General features: G+C 39.0%; 1 protein-coding gene across 1 annotated transcript in view; it reads left to right on the top strand.

The window, feature by feature from the left end:
- The window catches only part of EXOC3L1 (exocyst complex component 3 like 1), a 146,415-nt gene that overhangs the window by 33,143 nt on the left and 100,525 nt on the right, over positions 1–12,747 (top strand). The window contains exon 6 of the mRNA XM_053702850.1: positions 11,068–11,193. Coding sequence (XP_053558825.1) covers positions 11,068–11,193 — 126 coding nt within the window. The remainder of the gene's footprint in view (positions 1–11,067; positions 11,194–12,747) is intronic.

Genomic DNA, 12,747 nt, shown 5'->3' with positions numbered 1-12,747 from the left:
CTTAAATTTAAAGGTATGGAGATTGAACGCTTGATTCTTAGTCAAAGAGGTTTCTCTGACTCTGTGATTAATACTATGTTACAGGCTCGTAAATCCGTATCTAGGGAGATATATTATAGAGTCTGGAAGACTTATATTTCTTGGTGTCTTTCTCATCATTTTTCCTGGCATTCTTTTAGAATTCCGAGAATTTTACAGTTTCTTCAGGATGGTTTGGATAAAGGTTTGTCTGCAAGTTCCTTGAAAGGACAAATCTCTGCTCTTTCTGTTCTTTTTCACAGAAAGATTGCTAATCTTCCTGATATTGTAAGGATTCCAGTCCGCTTTTTCCAGTTACCTTTCAATCACATGGTCTCTACCTGTCTGCATTTAAGTCATCACCTGACTGCAGACAGGTGCTTAGTTATTGCACATGTAGCTGTTTGTAGCAGTCCTGCTATCCTTTGCTACTGAGTTCTCTATCAAGCTCTCCTTGTGGATTACAAAGCTTTATTCCTTTGTCACCTGGATTCTACTTATCCTTTTACCTCAGGAGGATTATAACACAGCGACTTTCATATAGCTCCTAATACCCTCTGCTGCACAAAGGTTTTATCACATTTCATGTTTTGCCATAATCGGCACTTTCCCTGCAGCTGCTTACAAGCCACACGCCTTCTCTGTGGGACTTCACTTACCATCTTATCAAGCCCTCTGACATTGCACTCAACCGGTTGTCTCACCTACAATTCAAACTCTCATTTAGAGACAGCCGCTTACCTCTTCTGTGACCGGAGCTACAGTTTTCACTGCCGCTTGTGCCGCTGTCAGTCAGAGTCTCAGCTCCTCCTACCAGCGGTTACTGATCTCGGCTCTATAGCGGGCTAGTACAAAGACTCTGTGTCTCGTATGTAATTCCCTCATCATGGTAACACTGTGAAGGAAAACTTAACACCTAAGTCCTTTGTTAAAACCTGCTAGCTTACCTTTTGGACGAACTGTGCTAATCCTCTCTGTGCACATTACTCCCCTCAATACCTGCTTGCTAATCTATGTATGAGTAATTTGGAACTCTGCTTACATTGCAGAATCTTACTCCTATACTGATATCAGTTACAATAATAGAGTGAATTATAACTCTATCTCCTCCTATGTAAATTACATTAACTTTATTTCACTTTATCAAACAGTCTATGCTAATTAATAGCCTGTTCAACAAAGTGATACATATTCAGTTCTCATTAAGTCTGCAGCTGAGTTCCTATATTTCTGCACAACCTGGAAACAAACCTTATAGATATTCATTGTTTTGTACAAGCTTTGGTTCGTATAAAACCTGTCATTAAGTCAATTTCTCCTCCTTGGAGTTTGAATTTGGTTCTGGGGGCTCTTCAAGCTCCTCCGTTTGAACCTATGCATTCATTGGACATTAAATTACTTTCTTGGAAAGTTTTGTTCCTTTTGGCCATCTCTTCTGCCAGAAGAGTTTCTGAATTATCTGCTCTTTCTTGTGAGTCTCCTTTTCTGATTTTTCACCAGGATAAGGCGGTGTTGCAAACTTCTTTTAAATTTTTACCTAAGGTTGTGAATTCTAACAACATTAGTAGAGAAATTGTGGTTCCTTCATTATGTCCTAATCCTAAGAATTCTAAGGAGAAATCATTGCATTCTTTGGATGTAGTTAGAGCTTTGAAATATTATGTTGAAGCTACTAAGAATTTCCGAAAGACTTCTAGTCTATTTGTTATCTTTTCCGGTTCTAGGAAAGGTCAGAAGGCCTCTGCCATTTCTTTGGCATCTTGGTTGAAATCTTTAATTCATCATGCTTATGTCGAGTCGGGTAAAACTCCGCCTCAAAGGATTACAGCTCATTCTACTAGGTCAGTTTCTACTTCCTGGGCGTTTAGGAATGAAGCTTCGGTTGATCAGATTTGCAAAGCAGCAACTTGATCTTCTTTGCATACTTTTACTAAATTCTACCATTTTGATGTGTTTTCTTCTTCTGAAGCTGTTTTTGGTAGAAAAGTACTTCAGGCAGCTGTTTCAGTTTGATTCTTCTGCTTATATTTTCAGTTTTTTTCTTTATAAGATTTAAACTTTATTTTTGGGTGTGGATTTTTTTCAGCGGAATTGGCTGTCTTTATTTTATCCCTCCCTCTCTAGTGACTCTTGCGTGGAAGATCCACATCTTGGGTAGTCATTATCCCATACGTCACTAGCTCATGGACTCTTGCTAATTACATGAAAGAAAACATAATTTATGTAAGAACTTACCTGATAAATTCATTTCTTTCATATTAGCAAGAGTCCATGAGGCCCACCCTTTTTTGTGGTGGTTATGATTTTTTTGTATAAAGCACAATTATTCCAATTCCTTATATTTATGCTTTGCACTTTTTTCTTATCACCCCACTTCTTGGCTATTCATGATTTGTGGGTGTGGTGAGGGGTGTATTTATAGGCATTTTGAGGTTTGGGAAACTTTGCCCCTCCTGGTAGGAATGTATATCCCATATGTCACTAGCTCATGGACTCTTGCTAATATGAAAGAAATGAATTTATCAGGTAAGTTCTTACATAAATTATGTTTTTTTCTTAAATACATATATCTATATACTGTATATCCCTATATCTGTATAGCTATAGATATAAATATATAGATATGTGTTTTACATGAACAGTTTCATATATATATATATATATATATATATATATATATATATATATATATATATATATATATATATATATATATATATTTATATATATTTAATTAAACGTACATTATTTTTTTATGTGAAGAAAATACTGTCAAATATATAGATATATTCTATAATTATTTAGAATATTTTATAGTATGTTTAATAATTTGTAATAATTTTTATACATTTTTAAAAATATTTTATTTGTAATATTTCAATATCGCGCCTTAAAGGGACAGTCTACACCAGAATTTTATTGTTTAAAAAGATAGATAATCCCTTTATTACCCATTCCCCAGTTTTGCATAACCAACACATTTATATTAATATATGTTTTGCCTCTATGATTACCTTGTTTCTAAGCCTCTGCAGACTGCCCCCTTATCTCAGTGCTTTTGACAGACATGCAGTTTAGCCAATCAGTGCAGACTCCTAAATAATTCCACAGGAGTGGCACAATGTTATCTATATGACACACATGAACTAGTACTGTCTAACTGTGAAAAACTTTCAAAATGCTCTGAGCTAAGAGGCGGTTTTCAACGGTTTAGAAATCAGTTTGAGCCTACCTAGGTTTTGCTTTTCAAAAATATCACCAAGGGAACAAAGCAAATTTAATGATAAAAATCAATTGGAAAGTTGTTTAAAAATGTCATGCCCTTTCTGAATCATGAAAGTTTAATTTTGACTAGACTGTCCCTTTAAGATTTCCATGTGAACTAACCTGATCACTCTTAAATCTAGATTGCGATACATGATGCACAAAATGCATATTTCACATTACTATGTTCTTCACAAAGGAAATAATGTACTTTTTATTATTATTATTATTATTATTATTATTATTATTATATATATTACTATATATATATATATATATATATATATATATATATATATAGTGTGTGTATATATATATATATATATATATATATATTATCTGATACTGTTAATGTAAAATACATACCTACAGTATAACCATATATCTATAGGAATAGATGTATAGGTATATACAGATATATATAGAAATATTTAAGAATAAATAGAACATATTCTGCCAGAGGCAAAACTACAGGGGGTGCAGAGGTCGCAATTGCGACTGGGGGCCCAGCTTCAAAAAATTTTTTTTTTACAATAAAAAATGTTGACCTGCCACTGCCTGCACTGATATCATGTGAGTGTGACATGATGCTTCACTAGTGTCTCTGACTACAGGGGTTAGTGTTTCTGTTTTACCCATTGGTGTTTATGTGTATATGTATGTATGTGACTGTGTGTGTATTTATGCATGCATGTGTGTGTGTGTATGTTTGTGGAACCAGCAAATTACAGACCTTGTCACTACAGCATGGGGGGCGGGAGGGTAAACAGTGTAAGTCTATACAGTACCACTATATACAGTACTGGGGGGCTGGACCATGTCACAGACTACTGTGGTCACTTTATAAAGTACTGGGGTACAGGGTACCTCCTTTTGTAGACATGTAATCTGATTCACATTTTTTTTGTGTTAAGTGTAAAAAAAAAAAAAGATATGTATCAAATTCACTTTTTTTTGGGTGGGGGTGTGTGGGGGGGGCTTCTTAGATTCTTGCACCTGGGCCCTGTGGTTTCTAGTTACGCCTCTGTATTCTGCTATGTATAGAACATTGGAATGTGAAAGATTAATATTTGATGTCGGGTTTAGCACTCCTGAATATACGCAGTCGAGTTTGCCAGCAATTATGGAATTTGTTTGCGTCAGGTTTACACTCTCGTGCACACTTTTTACTTTCAATATGAGCACAACCGACTTGTGCAAAAGGCCTTCGTCTAGCATAGTTAAGGCGCGGCGGGAGAGCTAATTTGAGCTTCAATCGTAATCTAGTCCAATGTAGGTTATTGCCACACAGAATGCAGCTGTTTTATTAGAGATAATGTCTAGTTATCTGCAGGTATAGCAATGATTTACAAAACAAATACATATGATACTCCTATCACACTGTAAGGCATGCACATAAAAATACATTTTATTAGAACATAAATGGTGAATTATCATGTATGAATTCCATTGTCTTTTCACTTATTGACCATAAAAGTTTACAACAGAACCTAGGATTTTATAGTGAATTGGCATTTCCATGGTTTATCTTGCCCTGATAAGCTACAAACATAATTAGGGATCACACAGATTTTTTCAAAACAGCCTTGGATGTGGGATGAGGTCTTGTATTGTAGTGAAGACTCGGGATATGTGAACAGATCACCAGCACATCATTAGATCATTCATCTTTAGGGATGTTTTCAGCAGCTTCCCTGGCAGTTCAGCTTGTCACATATAAAAGATCATATAAGCAGATGATGACATATACTGAAAGGTGTTGGTCACCCAATGGAGTCTGAAATAAGTCTTGTAGTATGTGGATGGTAAATATATTTTCCCAGCATGAGACTATAACATCTTTTGCATCCCAAATATCTTTATCCCTCTTAAGGTTTTGGGTCTATAGCAATTATCTGGATCCTTAATCATTAGGCATTTCTAAGAATTTTTATTAGCGGCCAATAATTCTGTAATCACTTTTGACCCTGATGTAGAGAAGGTAAATCTTGAAGTTTAATTATGTATCAATATATAATTCTATTTTAAATATAATTTTTGTATTTGTACATATATAAATTATACAGGCATGAGAAAATAGTTTACCTACAATCAAAGTCAAAAGTAAACACTATTGCTAAGATAAAACTGTTACTTAAAATAAAGAAGAAGAGCTGATGTATTTTTCATAGCTGTAAATATTCATAAGGAGAACTTTCCTTCCATAAGGCATGGAGAGTCCAGAACTTAATTCATTACTGTTGGGAAATACAACACTTGGCCACCAGGAGGAGGCAAAGACACCCCAGCCAGTCACTATAGGAGGTGGCAGAGAAGTGTCAGAAGATTTGTATAGTTCTGTAATGGGTATGTTCCCTTCAAGAAAGGACTGGAGTTTTAAGTAGTTATGTCAACCTCTCAGTGAGAGTATTGATGAAAGTTAGAGTCTGAAGATGCAGGGAAAGTTTTTCTGCGAACCCATCCAGACTGTCGCCTAACAGCACCTGAGCAACCAGTGTTGATGAGTTTCACTGCTTGCTGTACACACTCAAGTCCATTTCAGAAGCGTTGCTGCAAGACTGTCACACTTGATAGGCTGTGTCTGTTCTACAGCATGGATCCTGGAGGGTAAGACCATTTTATATATACACTTTTTCAATACAAGGGTCACAGTATGGCTCCTTTATACCTTGATAGGATCAAGGGTTAATATCTCCTTCAGGGAGATTATTTGAACATCTAGGGGTTATTTATAGCTGCTTTAATGTGAGAGTTTTTTGGGGCTCATAGACTGTGTGCTTTTGGCTTGGAACAAACAGGTTTCACTTTCGGTTTTGAGTGTTGCGCAGCTCATAATATCTTAGTGTCTTTCTTCATAGCAGGGGAAGTCCTGGGGCTCAACTAATCCTCCATCTGGAGAGGGCTGTTTTCTGGCGGACTTTACCGCGCAGTTACAATTGCTGTGTCTGTGGCCCTTAGTGCCTTACCTCGTTCTAGCAAATGTAAGAGAAAGGTTAAACATAGTTTTCCTGACCTAGAGCCATCTAAATATTTGACGGATTTAACTACTATGTCCCAGCTATCCGAGGATAAGTTAACTTCTGTAGCTTCAGAGGGCGAGCTTTCTGAGTCGGAGACTTCAGTTTCTAAAACTCCTTCAGCAGAGGAACCCTCCTTTAGATTTAAAATTGAGCGTCTGCATTTTTTAATAAAGGAGGTTCTGTCTACACTAGAGGTTCCAGAGGGTACACTCCCTGAGGAACCTAAGATCCCTACATTAGACAGGGTTTATAAATACAGGAAGATCCCTCTGACTTTTCCTGTGCCAGTTAAGATGGCGAACATTATTAGTAATGAATTGGAAAGAATAGGAACTTCTTTTTCCCCCTCGTCTACTTTAGATTTGTGGGGCTCCATCCCTAAGGTGGATGGCACTATTTCTACACTGGCTAAACGTACTACTATCCCTCTGGAGGATAGTTCTTCTTTTAGAGAGCCTATGGATAAGAAAATTGATACCTTTCTGAGAAAGATGTTTCAACATACAGGGTTTTTATTTCAACCGGCGGCAGCTGTAGCCGTGGTTGCTGGAGCAGCTACCTACTGGTGCGACACTCTGTCGGAGTTCATTGAGGTGGAGACTCCCCTCGAGGATATTTAAGAGATAATTAAGGCTCTGAGAATTGCTAACTCTTTCATCTGTGATGCGAATATGCAGATTATTCACCTAAATGCAAAGGCTTCTGGCTTTGCAGTCCTAGCCCGCCGGGTCCTCTGGTTGAAGTCTTGGACTGCGGATATGACTTCTAAATCCAGACTCCTTTCTCTTCCTTTCAAGGGGAAGATTTTATTTGGTCCAGGGTTGGACTCCATTATTTCTATGTTTATTGGAGGGAAAGATGCCTTCCTACCACAGGATAATAAAAATAGACCTAAGGGACGGCAATTGTCTAGATTTCGTTCCTTTCGTTCTGACAATTCACAATGACAGCAATCCTCATCCAAGTCTGAGCAGCGCAAGAGTACTTGGAATAAGTCCAAACAGACTGTGAAGCCTGCCGAGAACAAATTGGCATAAAGGTGCGGCCCCCGATCCGGGATCGGATCGAGTAGGAGGCAAACTGTCTCTTTTTTCAGATGCTTGGTTCCAGGATGTGCAGGATCCTTGGGTCCTGGAGGTTGTATGTCAAGGATACAGGATAGGATTCAAGTCTCATCTGCCCAGGGGCAGATTCCTACTCTCCAGTCTGCCTACAAGACCGAAAAAGAGGGCTGCCTTCTTAGGTTGCGTACGGGATCACTCCTCTCTAGGAGTAATTGTCCCGGTACCTACAGCAGAAAGAGGTTTGGGGTTTTATTCAAACCTTTTCATGGTTCCAAAGAAGGAGGGAACATTTCATCCAACTCTGGATCTAAAGTGCCTAAACAAGTTTGTGTGTCTGGTTCAGGAAGGACAGTTTATGACCACCATAGACCTGAAGGATGCCTACCTTCACGTTCCGATACACAGGGAACATTTTCAGTTCCGGAGGTTTGCCTTCTGGACCAGCACTTCCAGTTCATAGCTCTTCCGTTTGGGAAGGATATTTATGAAAGTTCTGGGGGCTCTTTTAGCTGTTGCCAGAACACAAGTATTGCAGTAGCGCCTTACCTGGATGATATCTTGGTGCAGGCACCATCTTTTCGTCTAGCGCAAGAACATTTAGAGTCCCTTCTCAATCTTCTTTGATTACATGGATGGAAGATAAACTTGGAAAAGAGTTCTCTTACTCCAAGTACAAGGGTGAATTTCCTGGGGACAATAATAGACTCCATATACATGAAAATATTTCTCACAGATCAGAGACGTTGCAAGCTAACAACTGCATGCCTTGCCCTCCAGGCCTCAGTGGCTCAGTGTATGGAGGTGATCAAACTCATGGTGTCCTGTATGGACATCATTACTTTTGCCAGATTCCATCTTACACCCTTACAACTATGCATACTGAGATAATGGAACAGCAACCATTCAGATCTGTCTCAACAGATTGTGCTGGACAACCTGTCGAGAGACTCGCTCTCTTGGTGGCTCTGTCCTTATCATCTGTTCCAAGGCACATGCTTCTTGAGATCGTCCTGGGAGATTGTCACTATGCACGCAAGCCTTTGCGGCTGGGGAGCCGTTTGGAGTGCCAAGAAGGCACAAGGACTGTGGACTCAGGAGGAGTCCTCCTTTCTGATCAATATATTGGAACTCCTTGAAGGCTTTTCCCCTTCTGGGTTCATCCCAGTTTATCAGATTCCAATCAGGCAAAATAACCTCGGTTGCCTACATGAACCATTAAGGGGGAACGAGAAGTTCTTTGGTGATGAGAGAAGTAACTCAGATACTAGAGTGGGCGGAGACTCACAAATATACGCTGTCAGTGATCCACATTCTGGGTGTGGACAAATGGGAAGTTGGGGAATGGTCTCTCCACCCGAGGTGTTTGCAGAGATATGCAGCAAGTGGGGGACTCCGGAGATAGATCTCATGGAATCCTGCCTCTATACCAAGCTATCCAGGTACGGGTTGAGGGATCCTCAGGCAGAATTGATAGATGCCCTATCAGTCCCATGGAGGTTCACACTCCTATATCTTTTTACTCCATTACCGCTTCTCCCTTGTGTGGTGGCTCACATAAAGCAGGAGCGAGCATCAGTGATTCTAATTGCTCCATAGTGGCTGCGAACGACATGATTTGAGGAACTGGTGGGGATGTCCTCATCTCCTCAGTGGTGGTTACCTTGTCGCAGAGATCTGCTTTTACAGGGTCCCTTCATTCATGAAGCCTCTATGGATCAGATTTGTAGGCAGCTACCTGGTCCTCCTTACACATTTTGATGTGTTTGCTTCGGCTGAAGCAGCTTTCGGGAGAAAAGTTTTGCAGGTTGTGGTGCCCTCAGTATAGGGTCCGCCTCTTTTTTTGTTCCCTCCCGTTATTCAATCAGTGTCCTCTGGAGCTTGGGTATTGTCAGATTACTGTAGTTGTAATGGTATAGAAAGTGGAACAGGAAAAGGGAGGATCTCAACTGCAGATAGTAAACAGTAGAAACTTTGCATTAAGTGTTACTACTTCAGTGTATTCCCTTGATTTTTGGTTACAGGAGATAATAAGAGAATAGTCTGTTATTTAGCAATGTTTTTATGTGTGATCTGCTTAAAAGCAAATGAGGAAGAATTAATCTTAGTCTCCTGTGACGAGTATGGAGTTTCCTGATTGCCTGAATTGACTCAGACAGGATCCTGTGTGAAACGAGCTGCTGAGGAATAGTTTTACAGACAAGTTATGTATGACTGCAGTGAAGCAGGTTCACGTAGCAGAGGAAGTTCAGGCTACAGCAGACAGCTGTGAGGAATGGCCGACTGAGACAAGCAGATGATGTATAGCTGGGGGAGGAATGGCTTGAGACTGTTCAGTGTATATGAGTACAATTAGCGTACAGATAATATCACCAACTGAATAGATTAATGTTGCAGGAGGAAAGTCTTTTAGCTTACCGCAATGCGGATCTTTGCACTTAAGATGGTGTCGAGGAGGTATCTTTAGAAAGCGTTTGAAGAGTGGACACAGTGTTTCGAGTGACATGGAGAAGGAGGTAGTAAATTCTGTTTTTTAATGTGATGTTTGTAATCTTTAAGTAAATAGCTGCTGGCTGTGCTTGATGAGATCAAGAATCCGTCAGGCAAAATAAGAAAGTTGTAGTTTAACACAAATTGGCTGGCAAGAGCCAGAGAGGAAATATCAGCTTGCTACGTGTTCCAGCAGCACTTCAGAGCTAACAACAAAAAATGAATTAGCAGGTGTTGTAGGGCTGTTCAAGGATTTATAGGGAAGTGTTAAAGGTATACACACACCCTCCACGGAAACCTGACAGGTATAGATTTCCCAACAGCATGGAATGAAGTTGTGGACTCTCCCTGCCTTATGGAAGGAAAACATAATTTATGTATACCAGATAAATTCCTTTCCTTCCTGGCAGGGAGAGTCCACGGCCCCGCCATAATTTATTTTTTGATGGGCGGCTCCCTTTTTATATTATTTCTTCTGGCACCTTTATACCCTGATGTTTCTCATACTTTTCCTTGTTCCCTTGGCAGAATGATTGGAGGATTGGGGAAGTGAGAGGGATATTTAAGCCTGGGGTGTCTTTGGCTCCTTCTGGTGGCCAGGTGTTGTATTTCCCAAAACTAAGGAATGAAGTTGTGGACACTCCCTGCCAGGAAGGAAAGGAATTTATCTGGTAAGCATAAATTATGTTTTCTTCATCAGAAGCATCTTAAAAAACTTAAAAGTTGACCTAAGTCACTAACATTGCCTTTAGAGTGTCCACACCAAGCGGAGATTGTCACTGGTCCAAATGATATTCATGAGGGAAAAAATAAGTGGCATAATTGGTTACAGTTAAAATTGGTTGTCATGCATATTACTGTGGGCAGTGTTCCCTCTAAGGCCAGTTTTGTGTGTGACCCAGCAGTGAAATAGTTAATAATGGAACCACACCTTGCAGTCTGTATTGTGTAGTGTTTGCTAATTGCCCTAATTAACAGTTTCACTACTGGGCCACACACAAAACTGTCCTTACAAGGAACACTGACTGTGGGTTGTGTTATGTATTATCTTTGTGTCTGCATATCTTTGCCATTCTAAGCAGCAGTAGTAGCCTCCTGCACCCGGGGTATAAGATATATGTGTGCGACTAGAATGGGATCAAGGCAGCTTGAGGTTAAAATGGATTACATAGAAAAAAGGATTATTCCTAGTAGCCAATGATTTTCTGTTTCAGACATGTTTGAGCCAATGGATACAGAAAGCGTTGGAAGTGGAGTATATGGACTGGTCTAGAGAACAAGAACCTGACAAAGATCCAGAAGGCATGTATATGTCTAGTATGCTACTCCTCGTAATGCAGGTAAGAAAACATCGATATCCTACTATATTTTTTTGCTATTCTCAGCACATCTTATACAGAGAGCTTGCATTTCGTTTCATACTAATTACAGTAACTCATGACATTAATACACACAGTTTGCCTAGCCAGCAAGGCAGGGACCAGTATTATGAAAATAAATAAATATCAATGATAAATTATATGGTGCTATTGCCTTATTTATATAGCATCTTGGTTCACCTTAGTTGTACTTACTAATGAAACAAAGACTTCCTCCTTTTATTGTGGACTGGTCAAATGCCTGAAACCATCCTTTAGTTGGTATAAGAACCCCCCCTCCCTTTACTGCTAAATTGCATCTTTTTTTCATTCTGTTGTTGGGACAACATGGTACCCGTTCTGGCTATGGGAAATGTACATTATATATATTGGGACAGCACACATTCATTTATCATGGCTTGCAGTATGTGCATTTGTATACATTTTACATATAACATGCTATTTATGTATGTTTTTAAATGTTCAACAACAAGAGACAATATTAGTGCACAAGTATAAATAGAAAACAAATACATACAGTGTTTTCTACAAATATCCATTTCAAATCAAATATAGTTCTAAGTGTCTTATTTGAATGCTCTAAAAAAATCTTAATTGTTCACTTCCATTAATCTACAATTTCCACAGTATTGGATGATGTCACTGAAAAATTGTTTTTAACCACCATGACTCCAGAACTGCCAGTGGAGTCCATTCCAAACAGCTCAGCTGATTAGGGCAAGTCCAACTACAGAGTCCACAATTGATCTACAGCTTTTGTTCTTCAATTTTAGAATTTTCTCAAGAGCCAGTTCCTTATATCATAATATTAGAATAACTGTTGGATACATATTACCCAGGGCAGCAGTTGTAGTAATCATAATAATGTGTGGAGAGTCAGAGGTTTTAGCAGTTTTTATACTGAACTCTTCAAGTGCCTACTAGACATTTCTCATAGTGCACCTATTACTAAAGAGATTATTTCATTTGACTTATACATGCTTACAAATATTATTCAGGCTGTATTAATTAACCAGCCCCATCTTTTCCAAATAAAAGTGATTAAAAGTATAAATTTCCATTTTCTCCTGCCTTGTTAGAAATGTTTTGCAAAAAATTAAGGAACACTAAAAAAAAATAAGTTGTTCCTGATAAGATGACTCTTCTCCATTTTCACTTCCCTGTCTAACTAAATTGATTATTCCTTAAATGGACAGTAAATACTTTTTCTTTCATGTAATTAGCAAGAGTCCATGAGCTAGTGACGTATGGGATATACATTCCTACCAGGAGGGGCAAAGTTTCCCAAACCTCAAAATGCCTATAAATACACCCCTCACCACACCCACAAATCAGTTTTACAAACTTTGCCTCCTATGGAGGTGGTGAAGTAAGTTTGTGCTAGATTCTACGTTGATATGCGCTCCGCAGCAGGTTGGAGCCCGGTTTTCCTCTCAGCGTGCAGTGAATGTCAGAGGGATGTGAGGAGAGTATTGCCTATTTGAATTCAATGATCTCCTTCTACGGGGTCTATTT

The sequence above is a fragment of the Bombina bombina genome, chromosome 1 (assembly GCF_027579735.1).
Source record: "Bombina bombina isolate aBomBom1 chromosome 1, aBomBom1.pri, whole genome shotgun sequence".
Taxonomy (NCBI): Eukaryota; Metazoa; Chordata; class Amphibia; order Anura; family Bombinatoridae; genus Bombina; species Bombina bombina.
This window is presented reverse-complemented; position numbering and strand designations above follow the sequence as displayed.